This window comes from Rousettus aegyptiacus, unplaced genomic scaffold, assembly GCF_014176215.1.
Source record: "Rousettus aegyptiacus isolate mRouAeg1 unplaced genomic scaffold, mRouAeg1.p scaffold_m13_p_3, whole genome shotgun sequence".
Taxonomy (NCBI): domain Eukaryota; kingdom Metazoa; phylum Chordata; class Mammalia; order Chiroptera; family Pteropodidae; genus Rousettus; species Rousettus aegyptiacus.
The window spans coordinates 152,673,579-152,689,649 of NW_023416306.1; the positions used below are offsets into that span (position 1 = coordinate 152,673,579).

General features: G+C 41.7%; 1 protein-coding gene across 1 annotated transcript; it reads right to left on the minus strand.

The window, feature by feature from the left end:
- Nucleotides 1-8,093: 8,093 nt before the first annotated feature.
- NPC2 (NPC intracellular cholesterol transporter 2) lies at nucleotides 8,094-16,003 on the minus strand. The gene is made up of 4 exons (XM_016139010.2): nucleotides 15,829-16,003; nucleotides 12,579-12,686; nucleotides 10,785-10,957; nucleotides 8,094-8,909 (listed from the first exon to the last, which is right to left on the minus strand). Exons 1-4 carry the CDS (start codon nucleotides 15,908-15,910, stop codon nucleotides 8,823-8,825), a joined length of 450 nt encoding a protein of 149 aa, XP_015994496.1. The 5' UTR covers nucleotides 15,911-16,003; the 3' UTR covers nucleotides 8,094-8,822.
- Nucleotides 16,004-16,071: the final 68 nt, after the last annotated feature.

Below are 16,071 nucleotides of genomic sequence, written 5' to 3' on the forward strand. Positions count from 1 at the left end.
GCCTCTTTCTTTAGACCCTCTCCAGAGAGACACAGAAGTGGTCTCAACTCTCTCTGGAGGAGGCTGTAAGCAGAGCGATCTTGATAAAATCCAGTAAACAATTTACAGGCCAGACTAAGAGTGAGCTGTTTGCTATGGAGTCAGTTCAGCACTTGATGTCCAACTACTGTGCTTACAGGACACTTTGCTAGGTCTTTGTGCAAGTGGTGAACGGTACAAAAATGGACAAGAAATGTCTTGCTTCTAAAAGAACATGTCCTCCATGCATTTGTAATAACATTTGATTTATAAGATTTCAATCGTACAGAATCCTTTGGAATATGGCATTTTGAGAATCTTTGCACTACCACTAAAGTTGTTAATGTCTTTAAAATCTCGAGAGTTTTTAGAATCATATGAAATTTATATTCTACTCTATATCAGTATTGGTTTTAATAGAAAATGATCCTCTTTCCCCTCAATCCCACAAGCCTTGCAGTCTAGTTATAACCGAAGCAATAGGAAAATGAGACAGTTGTTCTGTCTTTTGTACCCCAGCATATTATCTTACACCCAACAGACATAAGTACCTCTTGAGAGACAATTGGGGTGCTGGATACTTCATATCTATTTATTGATTCTCCCTCCTTCCCAGGACGCCCCCTAGGTCTGACCTTGGCAGCCGGCTCCACTCTCCATTTTTCCTACCTTGGCCCCACCACTCCTTCAAGCCAGGAGCCCCTAGTCCTGGCACATCCTGCCCCGGCTTACCTTCTTTTTGTGTCTCTATTAGGGGAGGCTCCCTTTTCAGTTCTGGTCCTCATTTTTATGTTTGGTATTGTTTTTGGTTTTGGACACATATCAATTTAGGCTCAAGGCAAAATAGTGCCCCCCCCCCAAAAAAAAAGTCATTAATCATTCCACTAATGAATTCATTCAAAGATAATTTATTGACTCCCTGCTCCTTAGACTAACACTGTACTCGATATTGGGAATACAGTGATGAGCAACGTAGAACTGTTTTCTACCCAGTGGTGGTTACAAGTTCCTGGGAGAGACAGATGTTAACTAAATAATCCTACCAGCATGGAATTCTGAATCGTGCCATGAAAACAGGGAGTAAGAGGCTATGAGAATGTAGAACAAAGTACTTGGTCTGATCTGGGGGAAGTGGTCAGGGAAGGCTTCCCTGGGGAAGAGACATTTCAGTGGAAATGTGGAGGATGAATAGGAGTTGACTAAACAAAAGTTGACTAAGTGAGAGGGAGCATTCCAGGCAGATGGAATAGTATGATCTAACAGTGCTGTGGCTGGGGCAAAGAAGCACAACCAGCTTGGGAGACTGAAAGGAGCCCGGTGTGGCTAGAACACAGACACAGAGTAAGGAGAAGTGGGTCAGATGGGCCGGGTAAGTGGGGCCCAGAATTCTAAAATCCAAATAGGTAATTTTAGCTGAGTGTATTCAGGGCATAACCAAATAGGCTTATTTAGTTCCAGAGTAAATTAAGTAGGAGGAACTTTAAGTAAAAACAAATTAACCAAGATCAGTAGTTCGGGAGGAGATAAATTCACTACGATAAATATTCTAAAATCCTCAGAAGACAAAGATCAGGGACGTGTCTGTTGAATGAATGAAAAAAGGATGAATGAAGGGTAAAGATCTGGGACAATATTAGACATCTCCATTTCCAGCTATGCTTTCAGCAGAAGTCCCTGACCTGGCTCTGCCTTTTTCAGATCAAATCATCCACAGTGTTCTGCCTTGGGGTTGCCATGGCTTTCTATACATGTGACTACCAAGGCACTGTCCCACCATATTGCAGTGATGAATTGCTACTTGCTTCTCTTTCTGGGCTCTGAACTTCTTAAAGGCAGGGATGTTGCCTGATTCAGTTTTTCATCCCCAGAGCCCAGCATAGTGCCTGGCATGTAATAGGTATTCTGTAAGTGTTACTTAGAGGAATGCACACTGTCCTGCCCATAATACTCAACTAGACTGCATGGTGACCAGGATAATTGAAGTGAGCGGTTGCCTAAGCCTTCTACACTCATAGGACTGACAGCAAACATTTCAGGAGAGCTAGCTACATTAGACATCTATTTTGTGGCCAGATCTTAAGCTTGTTCTTATAGTGATCAAACCCAGGATGTAGTTTTTCTTGCGAGTCTTTATGTGGGTATGTTCAGCTTATCAAATCAACAGGAACTAAACAGGAAAAGCCAAAGGATGGATTGCCAGTCTTTTCCACTAGCCTAGGTATTAATAATCTGAGTGTCAATAGCCTTCGTATTTCTAAGCAACAGGTGGACACCTATCATTTCCTTTTGTCCATACATTACCTCTATGAGGTATTTAACTAAAAGAGGTTAAATGATTCATCCACGATCACAGCAATCAGTCAGGTCTAGAGGCTTCTCTCCTGCGTTCATTGCTCTGCCTTACTCCTTACCCAACACTTTCCCTGTTACCCGCCTTGCAAGAAAACAGTTCTCAGCAGCCACAGTCTACAAGATGCTTCGGATAGTTCTTTGGGCCTTGTTCCTGCTAAGCAAGTACTGGTGGGAAGCCAAGGAGGGCCTGACAGGGCCTGCAGAGGTTCAATGTACCAGAGAGGGGAGAGACTTGAGTAAACCAGATTTGCTTTCTATCATCTTACAGGCAACCTGATACAACATGCAGCTACAGAGCCATCATCAAGACCCAAGCAGGAGCAGCAGGAACTGTTGGGAGGCAGGAGGCTTGCTAGACTAAACTGGAGATAGACAGCAGCCAGGAGGGAAGGGGAGCCATTTCCTTCTAAGCCCAGGGCCAGGGAACCTGCAGGCTGGAGACAAGCTAGTGTTGTCAGTGGGTCCTGGACACAGATGGCAGCTGGCTTCTATAAGATGTGAGAGTCCCACTCCAGAGCTACCCACCCAGGATAGGGCACTCTCTGCCCTTCTTAAAAAGAATGAAATCAAATCAACTGTTGGCTTCCCCACCCCTTTGGAGACCAAGGTTGCTATAGAGTTAAGTGATCAGATCCAAAACTTAAAGAATCACAACATTTTTCCATTAAAAAAAAAATCATTAAACAACTGTTGAGTGCTGAGTTCTAGGCATTTGCTTAAAAATGAAAGGGCAGAGTCTATTCTTAATGCGTTTACTGTCTTGAAGGAAGGTAAGCTGACACACAAAAAATTATACGGAAAAAAAAAGAAACGTGGTTAAGTGTCATAAAGAGAAGATTAGAATCTGCCTTAATTAAGGCAAACCATAGGGAAGGCCATCAGGGAAGCCATCAGTCTTGAATGGCACCCAGAATTAAATTCACGGACCATTGAGCAGTTTCCATGGCTGCAACCTTCTCTCCTTATCTAGGAGGATAATAATAATCAGGTCCTTATTAGAGTCAGGCCCTGCACTGACTTTGCATACACCACCTCAGGTCATCATTAAACTACCCTGACGTGGGTATCCTTATCCTATTTTACAGCTGAGAAAACTGAGGCCTTAAGAAGTTAAATAGAGTGGATCTTAAAAGCACTTATCACCAAAAAAAAAAAAAAAAAAAAAGTTAAATAACTTATCCAAAGACAATCAGCTGGGAAGAGTTGGAGGTGAGATACAAAGCGGCTTATATTGAAAATTTTTAATGTTATAGAAATCTATAAACAACTACTGTGATCCAACAGTGAAAACCTCCCCATAAACCCTGGGCAATGCTCAACTGCTCTGTGGAGCAAGTCCCCATTCTGGGTGGCATCTCTCTCTGATGCCAGGTTCCTAGACCCCCTTGGGAGGGGGCAGAGACCAACAACTCCAGGTAGGAGAAGACAAGATTAGGAGAGAAGAATCAAGACAACATATTTCAGCGTTCTGGAGAACTGGGTGACAAAGTCCCATGGGCCAAACATATCTGAGATGGTCTTTAAATGAATACCTTGGCTTTAGTCTTACTCCTAAGCTCCCCTGGACTTTTCCTTGCTCTCACAGGTAAGATCCATCTGTCTGCTTGCCAGTGGTCTCCAAGCTTCCTTTCAGTGTCTTAAGAATAAAAAGGGGTATCAGGGGGGTACCTGGCAGACCTGACAAGCCCAGTGACCAAAAGTAACCACACAGGATGGTCTGACTCTAAATTCCTAACTGGGCAGACCATGGTGGGTAGTCATATCCCAGGTCTATAGCCTTCTTAGCAAAGATCGGTCTTTTCCTTAAGTGAGCTCTAAATTGTTCTTATGCATCTAGGATAACATATCTTTGAAATGTCAGAGTAATTTTTTTTTCTAGACCCCTTGAAGGCACAGTGGCCAGCACCAGAGAGCACACGACCACCAAGGCACGAGACCACAGAACCCCTCAGTGTTATCTTGTTCCTCGCATACCATCTCTATGTGCTGTAAATTTTAATTATTAACTATCCTGTACCCACCAATGTAAAAGAAGTGTTTCTCCATTTTGTTTTTTATCCAATTCTACAGATTTTCGTACTTCGTTTTCTCCTGCCTCCTTAATCTACTGCCGATGGATTATTTCATGGAAACTTCCTTATGTCTTCTCCTTTGATTCTTATGTATAAAACGAGCTGCAAAACTGCTATTTTTTGGAGCATTTTCTCAATCCATTGACATCTTGCTTCTGGGCATGCCCTCAAAATTTGGCTCAAATAAACTCATATAGGCTGGAGTTCTTTTGTCAAGAGTCCTGGTGAACCATAAGCTGTTAATTCTGACAGAGACTTCAGAGATTATCTGGCCCAATCCCTTCGATGTATATATTACTCATTAATAGTAGTTAATGGAAGAGCCACTAAAATGTTTTCTCTTTGTTTCAGTGAAAGGTCATCTTACCATTAAACACTGTTTCTCTTGATTGCAAAACCCAGAAAGTATCTTACAACTATTGTGTGCATCCTTTGAGAACCTCTGTCAAACCTTGTCTTTAATATTTTGCTCCATCTGCAGCACCTACTGTTGTGGTAGAGGCATGTGGGTGGGTGGGGAGTTAGAGAGCAAAGCAATGCATTTCTCTAATGCTGAGAACAGAGACTGCTGTTGCTGGCCTGCCCTTCTTCCTCACCTGGAACCCCCAGCATCAGTGCCATTTTCAAGGCCAGCAGCCATCCATTTTGTCTGCCAGGCTCCTTATTGGCCTGACCCACTGGCAGTCAGAGTTAAGCTGATTCTTTCACCTGCTGGCTGCTTATCTGGGACGCAGAATGTGTAGAGAACAGGCTGCCATGCAGAGAGGAGCCAAAAGTTTTCTTCTTTGAGCCCAAGCAGATGAGGGTAGCTGAACTAAAATGCTAGGTCCAGCCCAGGACTTCATGCTCTTATTCTCTGTCTGGGACAGCAAACATCTGTGCTCTGTGGCTACCACGGGGCACTGAGCAGAGAACAGGCGGGGAATGCCTGCAGGAAGTGGAAGAAGTCACTGCTCTTCTGCCTCTGCGGTGAAGAGCTAGCTGGGTTCACTACACTGTTCACCCTCTTCTAGGACCCTTAAGCCAACTATGTGGCCCATCTCCTTGGCTCTGCCCTAACTCTCCTCTCCATTTCTTTTTAGGAACCAAACCTCTGGTGTGGAGAACATGGTAGGTTCCCATAGCAATGGGCCTTTTAATGGTTTCCATGGCAACCAACACCCAACCATTTAGTTGCTAGTCAACTGACAGCTGTAAATGAATAGGATTCAGTTTAGAATCTGAGGGATAGGCCAGGAGATTCTCTTCAGAGAAAAAAACACAACCATTCAAAATGACTCAACTCGTCCAAAGATTCTTTTAGGTGGCTTATGTGGAGATCCGGTGCCACTTTCAAACTCGGTCACATAACACTGTCCATCCTATCCTCTCTTACACCACCCCCACCACACGCACGCGCGCACACACACACACACACACACACACTCCTCAACTGAGTATCCCAGGCCTTTAAATCCCCCAAGCTCTATTTCCTGTTCTATCTCCTTCCCAAAGGGCCCTTGGGGAAAATACTTGTTCAAAGTGACTATCACGGTGGTGACATCTCTGACATGTAACCTTTTTCTCTGTGTCAGTCCTCTTCCTATGTCCCTGTCTTCAGACCAATCCAGTCATCTAAGCAATATTTGCTTTTTGGATTCTCTGATGTGAATAGCTAATTCATGATCATCTTCCCTTAGCCTGAACCTCACCTATGTTAAGCCACCCCCTATTTCTGTGGGTGTTCTCAGAGAACAGACTGTTTTATCAACCTTTGCAAAGCATAATTAAGATCAATTTGTTTCTTTTAGAAAGTCAACTAAGATTTCAAAACCAAACATAGAAGATTGGAAATTACTCCATGCTTTATTGCTTTTTATGAGCCTGATTTGACTAAATGCCAGGCCTCCCACCTAACTTTCTACCAAACTGGGGATACTAAGTATTGTGTTCCCTTTATTCTGTAAGCAGGGGTGCCGCTTTTTTTTTTTTTTTTTTTTTTTAACGACTAGAATCTGGGCTTTTTCTATCCTGGAATTCATGCAAGAGAGGAGCTGTGTCTAAGCCTCCATTGCTTGCTCAGTGGACTAGAAAATCATGAGACTGTCATTGGAAAGAACATGACCTTTTTTATACAGCCCAAGATTCAGTGCTTCTCAATGTTTTAATGATTCAGGGGTGCCTGTGAGTCGTCTGTACAGAAGACGACCTTTCAAACTAATCCCCCCATGGGAGCCCTACCGAGCTCACTGCTGGCAGGCTCCACGCAGCTTCACGACGGCCGGTAAACAGTTATAAGCTGTTGTGTTACCCTTCTCCTCTTACTGCTTTTCTACTGTCTCTTGTATGAGAGCAAGAGTATGAAATGCAGGGCAGGGAGCCGTTAGCCTCAAGGAGTCTTCTGGGAAGGAGAGAGCAGACGCATGTGAGAACTGAGTTTTTCCAGCACATCAAAAAATTATATGCACAGAGGGCAGCCTCATTTTTCTGAAGTGACATACCACACACAGGATTGAATTTTTTCTGCAGTTTCTAGATGAGGAACGATGTCTGTCTCTCTTCTAGAATAACAACTAACATTTACTGAGTCTGTGCTGTATGCCAGAGGCCATTCTAAATGTTTTACATGTTTCACCTCATTTAACCCTCATAGTCCTACTGTTATTGTCCCTATTTAACAGATAAGGAAACTGAAGAACCAGAGAGGTTAAGGGTTTTAAAAACCGCACTGGTGTTCCGACTATTTGGTGGAGTCAGGATCCAACTACTGGCACTTTGAAGCCAGAGATCACAGCAGTTTAATCCCTGTGGAATTCATACAAGTCTGATATACCCACATTCCATTATGAGGAGACAGAGTGGGCTGTTCCTCCGGACATAATGTGATGGGATACACAAAAGGTCTTGGCTAAAGAGTACAGTGGTTGAATGGCTCTGGGAATTAACTAGTCAATCTTGGCTGTTGATAACTTTATTCCCAATCTATGGCTGTCCCCTGGTGGTTTTCCTGGGGAATTTACAAGTCAGAGAAATCCAAGGGTCTAATGAAATTATTGGGATGAAAAACACTGGACCAAATGACTTACTATATAGGCACCCCGACCAAAAACAGAAGACTTTCAAGGTCCGTGTTACCCACCTCACTTGTGAACAAGGTTAAAAGCTGATTGATAGTGCCCTGATTAAAACAAATAGCAAAATATATGCCCCATGATTATACTTGTACTTCAAAAGGAGGAAATTCCAAGATTTAATTAGCTTAGCCATTACTTGCAACTTCATATTTCATTTTTAAGCTTCTAGGCTTTCCTTGTGGCAAAAGGTTCCCAGAAGACTACTATGCTTCATGCCAACTTGAGACCTTACTCATTGCCCATTTCCTTCATTCAGTTCCCTAGACCTTTCAGATGTTATTATTCAATGAAATGATGTCTGCTTTCACGGCTTATTTCAAGCACAATTGTTGTATAAGATTATGCAAAATAAAGCAAAACAAAGTCAACTTGTAAGAAATAGATAAGTAAGGTCTAACTGGCCAAAAAGGGGGAGAAAAGGCAGTTTCTGAAAGAGTCATATCTTTACTACACTCAGGGACCATGGGACTGGGTGTCCGCCTTCCATGGATCTGAGGGAAATACTTTGTCTGAAAGAAGCAGGTGACCAGAGCACAAATGCAGAAGACTATCAAGTTTTTATTCATTCAAAGGTACATTTCCAGGTGCATAGAGAAGTCATAAGGTAATGTTAGAAAAAAAAAATCAAATATCTGCTAATCAAGTGTTGCATTTAATGAAAACCACCCAAGACAGAAAAGGAGACATGAGATAACCATCGAGAACCAGCCACCCAGAGCTGAATTTCTGTCATGGAACACCTCCCGCTCCACCGAAACACTGGATACCACTGGAGAGTAAGTCATCATTGTTGAAGCAGCGGAGCTGGAGGTGCCTTCAAGAATCAGCAGGCTTGTTGGCCAGATGTACTGAACTCAGTGAGGCACTTGGAGATGTACTATCCCAGCGAGGGGAACGTGGTTTGGAACCTGTCCTCCACTGCAATGGTCAGTAACCCTAGGACACATCATCTGATGTTCCTAAGCAACCTCATTTGGGTCCTATCTTGCAGGACTCTCAGCAAAAAACACTGAAGACAATTAAATCAATCCCTACAGTCCCTCGCTCTCCTTTCCTTTACGCTTTTACAAAAGGTATTACAAGGGCAACAGTTCTGAGCTCTCGGGAAATAGGGTCTTAGATGAGGTTAGAGACTGAGAAGCATAAAACAACCGTCTAGAAATTCTTTTCACCTTATGGCACTGATTTAGTGTAGACTTGGTTTCTCCTTCCCTCTCTCCACCCACGTTCTCTCATCCCCACATGGACATACTGGCATCAAATAGCTCTAGTTTTCAATTTGTACTGGGATTTCCCAGCAGAAGAGACATTGGTCTTTATCATCCTGAAGTTCCCACTTCACCACCAGTTTTATCTGGAGAAAGAGAAAAATAATTGGGAAAAATGAAACTCATACCTCATCTCAATCCAGAATTGGTTCAACTCTGAATCCTAGATGTACATTGTAACAAACTGCCTAATTCCTCACGCTTTTCTTCTTAGACAGGCCATCGTGAAAACTACTTGGGATGTAGGCACAGCCTGTGTCCTTAAACTTAGAAGAGTAAACCAAGTCATACCTATGATTTGGTGTTAGCACCATGTACTTACCTAGGTAACTTAACAAATATAATTTCTACAGCATTTTTTCATCTTATCGCTCAATGGTACATAAATGAAGGCTTACATAAAAAATAGTTTTACATTTAGACAATTTCTCATGTGTTTGGCAATCTGTTCCAGCTTTTCCCAACTGTAACCATGAAGAGTAGAAAGTAAAAATTTAGATTCTTAGGTATAAGGAAACTTGTTAGTTGGAAAGGGAAATATCAAAGTATAAAGGATGTCCAACGAAGTTTATTTACCATTGTACGAGTAATTTCAAGAATAACTCTTTGTTAACTTCCTTAACCTGTTTTGTGATAATATACCTGATTAGAGATCTCTACCTTAACTTGCTACGCTCACACTATGAGTTGTCTCTTCTAATTCTTAATAAATCACTAACACTTTGCCAGTCTTTTCTTACAAAGACATGAACTTACCTATTATTAGTTACTATCTCTCTTTCATACTCAACTGTTTCTTTACAACACAACACTTGGGTGACAGTGATACCTAGCTTCTGGAAAACTGCTTTTTAAGTTTTTAAGACAAGTACACATTAACTACTGTTTCACTTAATACAGTAAAATTAACATAGTTTAAGCTGTTTTTCAAATGAACTGTAATTCACTTAACGATAAGTACAATATATGAAGTGCCTATGTATCAGGTCCTAACCAGACAGACACTCTGTGTAAGTAACCGAGGCTCTGAAATGCCCATGATTACATGGCTATTCCGCAAATTAATGTATAAATCTGTCCCTGACCTTTAGGGTCTCCAACATCCCTTAAACACAGACTTCCTACCTTAGAGACTCTTTAGAATGTTAATTACCTGCCCTTTCTAGAAAATAAATGGCCAGATTGCTCCTGGGTTATATTTGATTTCCTTTCGAAAACTACAGGTCTTTTTCTTCTTGGAAAAAACCAATCCTTTTACTTCCTCATTCTCATCAAGATTCATTTCTTTAATACAGGCCCATTCTAGCAGGCTCTGCTTTACAAATGTTTGGTAGAAAAAGAAGTAGGTATAGCAGGGCGAGTTAGAGGTGAAGGTAGGGGTGGGAGGTGGGTAGAAAGCAGAAGAAAGAGTAGAAAAAGCTACTTCTGTGCTGTGGAGCTAATGAGCCACTCCTCTCTTATTAATAGATTTAATAGAGAAACCAGGATTTTCTGATGACAATGCTATGACAACTTTAAATCTTGAACTATTTGATATTTGGCTAAAATCTTTCAACACTGTATAGGTTTTGAAGTCACAAGACTCAGCTCTAAATCTAGGCTATAATATTTCTTAGTTGAGTGGACTCTGTTCATATCACATAACACTGGAGGTTCAAATTTCCTCATCCAAATAGGAATAATATCACCTCTACACAGGGTGGTCATGAGAATCCAGTGAAATACTGTAGATAAAAATAGCTAACCATTAGGCTATAAACAAAGAACAAATGGACATGATGAAAAATATCTGCCACATCTTACGATTCCTAACATTCTAACTTAACTCCTTTTCCTCAGGCTTCTGCTTCTTTATCACAGAGATGAAGGACTCCTGCTCCCATCTTTTCTTTCTTCCCCATTCCTCAGATACCTAACCTAGTCACAAGGCCTTAAGTGTCCTCAACACCAACGCCACTTACAGAGGGATAGTCAGTTTTCACTGGTAGTTTATTCAGGTAGCTGTAGGTCTTGTTTTTTTCGATGGGGCAGTTGACTCCACTCTTACAACCATCAGACTCAGGAATGGGAAAGGCAATTGGGACGCCCATCAGGATGCCATACACCAAGGCTTTGCTCCCTTGCGATTGAGTATCTAAGAGATAGAGAAAGAGAGAGAGAGAGAGAGAAAAAAAGATAATCAGATAGTGAAGGAAACAGCCTATTTCCAAACTCTAAATAAAAAATTCAGATACATTTTCAAGCAACAGCATTGCTATGATAGTAAATCGTAGTCTATACCTCTTAATTCCAAGGGTCTATTTCTCTTTGTAGTTATGCTTAGTACCTCTGGGAATGCTACAAAGCAACCATTCACATCAAAACTTGAAAAATTACCGAATTATGCAAATAGATAGGTAGACAGACAGACAGACAGATAGATAGATAAAAGGAATCAGTGTGGGGTAGGGGATGTCTCTTTGCTCTTAACCTTATCTTACTTTTTACTGCCTTTCAGTTTCTCAGGAGAATCAGAGTTACTTGGATAAAAAACTTAATCCAACACAAAGTAACTGATTTTTGGCAGTAAATTCTGTACTTACAATTTATATCAGCTTCTGTTCGCAAGTGTATTGTGTATCTTAAAGAGTTTTAGAAGACTGGTCTCTGAATTCTCAAATACTCCCACCCAAAGGATTCCATGAGAAATTAAGAATAAAATGTAAGGCCATACGGAAAGGAAATAATTAGTCTACATAGGCATGCCATGGACTGTAACAGCAGAGAAGGAAGTGAACCTTTTAGAAACTGGGTTAAGATTATAAAGAGGCACATTTCTTGCTAAGCCCTATCCTCCATGACAAGAAGGACAGGAGGAATAAATATAAAATTAGGGCAAACAGAATTATGAGCTGATAGGTTATTCTGGAGATCTGGAGTACTGGCTCTGTTTCTTTCTCTCTGGGTTGGCAATTACTTTTGTCTAGAAAGTACTTTTTTGGTTTGGAACAACAGAGATGCCAGGATATCATATAGGAGAGAAAACAACTGTCTTTAGGTTTAAGAACAAGAGATGACAGGGACTTTCAGATTTCTTATTAGACTGTCTAGTCTAGTTCCATAGGATAGAAAATGAGAGGATGCAAGGTATATGCCTTTTCTAGAAATAAAGACTTTGCATTTGTCTAAATTCCTGGCTATCTGAGGGTAATGATTGTGGTACCAGGAAGCAACAAGTTCCAGTAATATTTCTTCAAGTTAAAGAAAGCTCTTGATTACTTCTTGAGATCCCAGTGAGTTCCCTCAACCTTACAGAGGCTTAGCATTAATTGCTCTTATATTTTGAGGTAGAACACAATACTTAATCACTGGAAGGATATTGCCTGAAATAACATTTTGGAGAAGTTCGAAGGCTACAGAATTGGGGTCTGTACCAATATTCTGCAGTCTGTAGCTAAACAGAGCTGACATTCCCATAAGAGCCACTGTACAATATGGTTCTAAATAGGGCAGAGAGAAGCCAAGCTGTCTTCTCTCACCTATAAACACATGGAAATCTCTTTGCTTAAAGGGACTCTAGGAAACAGGCATAGTGGAATCCCATATGAGAAGGATGTCTAAGGGTATAGCAAAACCTAACTTTGCACAAGTTGAAAGGGACGTCTCGGAATTCTTGATTGCAGCTCCTCTCCCCTACACTCCCATGCTCATTGCAATACTTGAGATTAATATTATGCTTTAAGACAAATTTGAAAGTAAGAGACACTTTTACTCACTACTGGTGAAGGTGACATTGACAGTGTAAGACTGCCCTTTCTGCAGATGGCAGGGCTGGTTGGGGCATGGGCTCACATTTACTTCCTTTATAACTCCAACCTCAGAACCTGCAAAAGAGGAAAAATGAATTTGAATAGGGAGAAAAATAAACCACCTAGGCTGTTCCAACCTAATGGGAAGATGCTCTGCTCTCCCAATTAGGATGAGCTCGTTCTCCTCTGACCATCAGTGGTCTCCAGGAAACTGTTCATATTTGATGGGTAAAGGGGAATGAAGGCAATTAATATATATAGCCAGCTCCCCTACTCTATATTCTGAAAGGGCTATACAAGGAAAAATCATCCCCATCCCTCCTTCCACCCAGCACAGGATTTTAAAGCTGCACACATACGGCACAAGTCACAGCCTTACTGTTTCCAGTTGGAATCTTGAGACTGGCTGCTCCCAAACAAGCCCTCCCCCCACCCACATCTTTCAATTCTGTCCTGGTATCTTCGAATCAGTGTCTCCAAGTTTTGTATACCCTCACCAGTGAGAACAATTTTAAGACTGCATCTGCGATATACTTTGGAAACCTGTGTTCTTCAAAATAAGTATCTTTGAAAAAGGGTGTATGTCTTTTTTTTGTTGGTTTTGATTTCAGTCTAAAAGAGGGCAAAACTGCTGTTTGTTCATAATAAATGCTGGACCAAAAAGGTTAAGTACAAATCTTTAGAAATCCCATTATCTCATCCAGTCCCCTCAAACTGGACAGCTGAATGAACAGAATGCAAGTGAACTGCCTGTTAACACTGCCTGTAACAAGGTACGCTCAAGCTTTTCAATTCGGCCATCACTGTAGACTCAGACCTGATGCCGGGGTTTGAAATCTCATTGGCTCCATTATTTACTGTGTAACTTCAAGGCAAGATACTTACCCTCTCAGGATAATAATAGTACCTACCTCATACAGTAGGTAAGCTAACAAAAATTAGCTATCAGATAAGTGTTTGGAACACAGTAATGGTATACAGTAGTCCCCATGGTAAACCATGGTCCAAAAAGATCAAATGGGAAATTCCAGAAATAAACTATTCATAAATTTTAAATTTTGAGTAGTGTGATGAAATCTCACACTGTCTCTCATTCCATCCTGCCCCGGAAATGACTCATCTCTTTGTCTAGCTAGGCACCTAGTAGCTGATGTCTCAGTTCTGGTGTTATAGTGCTTGTGTTCAAGTAACTCTTTCTTTACTTAATAATGGCCCCAAAGTGCAAGGGGAGTGATGCTGGCAATTCAGACATGCCAAAGAGAGGCCATTAAGTGTTTCCTTTAAGTGAAAAGGTCTGTATGTACAGTGACCAACACTGCTCCAGCTAGGTCTATAAATATCTTGCAGTCCCTTATCCCCAGACGGCTTCTCCATGATGGCAAAATTCTCAAAATATACAGGCAAGGATTCTCTTCTCTAAGACCCTCTTCCACTCTGTCCTATCTTCTATGGGCAGAAAACAAACAAACAAACAAACACAAAAAACCATCTCAACCTTAATCAACAACCTATTGAAAATGAGTGCTTATGCTAGTGTGTGTCCAGCTTCTACCTGCTTTTAAGGCTGGGTCACATGAGCTAGTAGGAACTGAGTAAAGGGTAGTACTTGTAGCTCCTTCATTCAATTTTTTGGTTGACAAGAGGTTCTTGGACTTCCGATGTCAACAGAACAAACTTCTCAGTCCTAAGCTGAAAAAATTGCAAAACTAGTTTCCTGGGCCCCATTTCTTTTCTCCTAGAGTGGGGAAATGCCACTCTAGGAGAAAAGGGGCATACAGTGGAACTCAAAAAACTTTTGATGTGGGCACTGAAGTTTTTACACTATATTTCCCAATTCAAAAGTAAATGGAAAATCTAACTGAAACCCTCTTTCACTTAAGAATTTCTTGCCATAAGTGCACACCTGCTTTTCTCAAATGAGCAAAACAATAGTCTGAATTTAATTTCTTTAGTTTTTTTTTGTTGTTGTTGTTAATGTTACCATTGAAACCCAAAGTGGTTCAAAAACCCTCACTAGTTTCTTTCTGCTTACTAGCTATGAGAACTTGGGCAAGGTACTCTATGTGCCTATTTCCTTATCTGTAAAACAGTGTGAGAGTTGAATGAGTTAATAAAGTTAATACAGTGTCTTCATCCAAATGTTGGCCACTAAGTTTAATGGAGGGAAAAGCAATAATCTGAGGTGATAATAGCATCTTTCAAGTGACAGTGTCCTAGGTCAGTGGAACAGCATTTAAGTATTAATAGGCCAGCAGTCTTTATTCCTTAATCAATTTATCTCCTAGTACCCAACTTTGCTTTTGCCTCAACATAAATTTGGATGACATAGTGAAGAGTATTTATTCCCTCATTTATTTTTTATTTTTTTAACAAATATTTATTAAAGTTACTATTACCTGGGCACTGGATAGAGAAGCAAACTTATATTGGTTCCCGTTCTGCTGTGTGACTTTGGGTAAGTTATCTAACATCTCTGGAATTCAACGACTGCCTGACTATATGATCTCCGACTTTCCTTCCAGCTCACGAATTTTATAAAATCAGTTTCATACTTCTTTCATTATCATTATACCTCTCCACTTCAGAAAACTTCGGCTGGAACAAATAATTCTATCAACTTGATTAAACAAACTCACAATTTCTACAGCCCACCCCTTGTATTTCCCAGTAAAGATTCCAACCATAGCGGTAAGAGGGGGTTATGTGGCACAAGCTGTGACCAGAAGCACAGATTTTTATAGATAGGAATCACAAAATTCCATAGCCCAAAGAAAAGGCTAACGGAATAAGTCAGGAAAAGGAGAACTGACTTTTGACTTGTCAGCAAATGCTAAATCAAAAATAAAAGCAAACGACGTAGGGAGGGAGAGGTCATCCAAGATACGCGCATAAAAATAAAAAGTTCTGCGTCCTACCCTTCACCCCCCTGCGCTGCGCATGGAGCTTCGGTTCTCTGCCCTACAGACTTAAGGGAACTTCAGCAAAAGGCCCATCTCCAGGAATGTCCAGGGACCCCAAACACGCGTTCCAAGGAAACAAAGTTGTGAGCGATCGAGTTTCCTCAAGGACCGCACCTTCTGCCTCATCCCAGCTCACTCTACAAGGCTGAACCTGGCAGCCCACGGGACCCGCCCAACCTAGCCCAGGGTCTCAGCCCGAGGTTCTGGCGGAGGCTCCCGCAGAGAGCGCGGGAACCTCGGGCTGGTCCGAGGCTCACCGCAGTCCTTGAAATGCACCGACTCTGCCAGGGCGGAGGCGCTGAGCGCCAGGAGCAGGAACGCGGCAGCTAAGAAACGCATTGCTGCGAAAGAGGTTCCAAGAGCGAGGAAGGAAGAAGCGGCCGCCGTAGTCACAAGATAAACCCGCCGGACTTGGCCAGGGGCGGAGCTCAGTCAGGCGACTAGGGACCAGCGCCCGCCCCCAGCTCCTGGGAGCCTGGTTCCGCACGGTTTTGCCCTAT

What these genes read in the sequence shown, in the direction of transcription:
- NPC2 (XM_016139010.2), bottom strand. Translation starts at nt 15,910, where the DNA reads ATGCGTTTCTTAGCTGCCGCGTTCCTGCTCCTGGCGCTCAGCGCCTCC. An exon ending in CAATGTCACCTTCACCAGTA is followed by an intron (nt 10,958 to 12,578) that starts GTGAGTAAAAGT and finishes TCTATCTCTTAG; the next exon opens with ATACTCAATCGCAAGGGAGC. An exon ending in TGAAAACTGACTATCCCTCT is followed by an intron (nt 8,910 to 10,784) that starts GTAAGTGGCGTT and finishes CTCTTTCTCCAG; the next exon opens with ATAAAACTGGTGGTGAAGTG.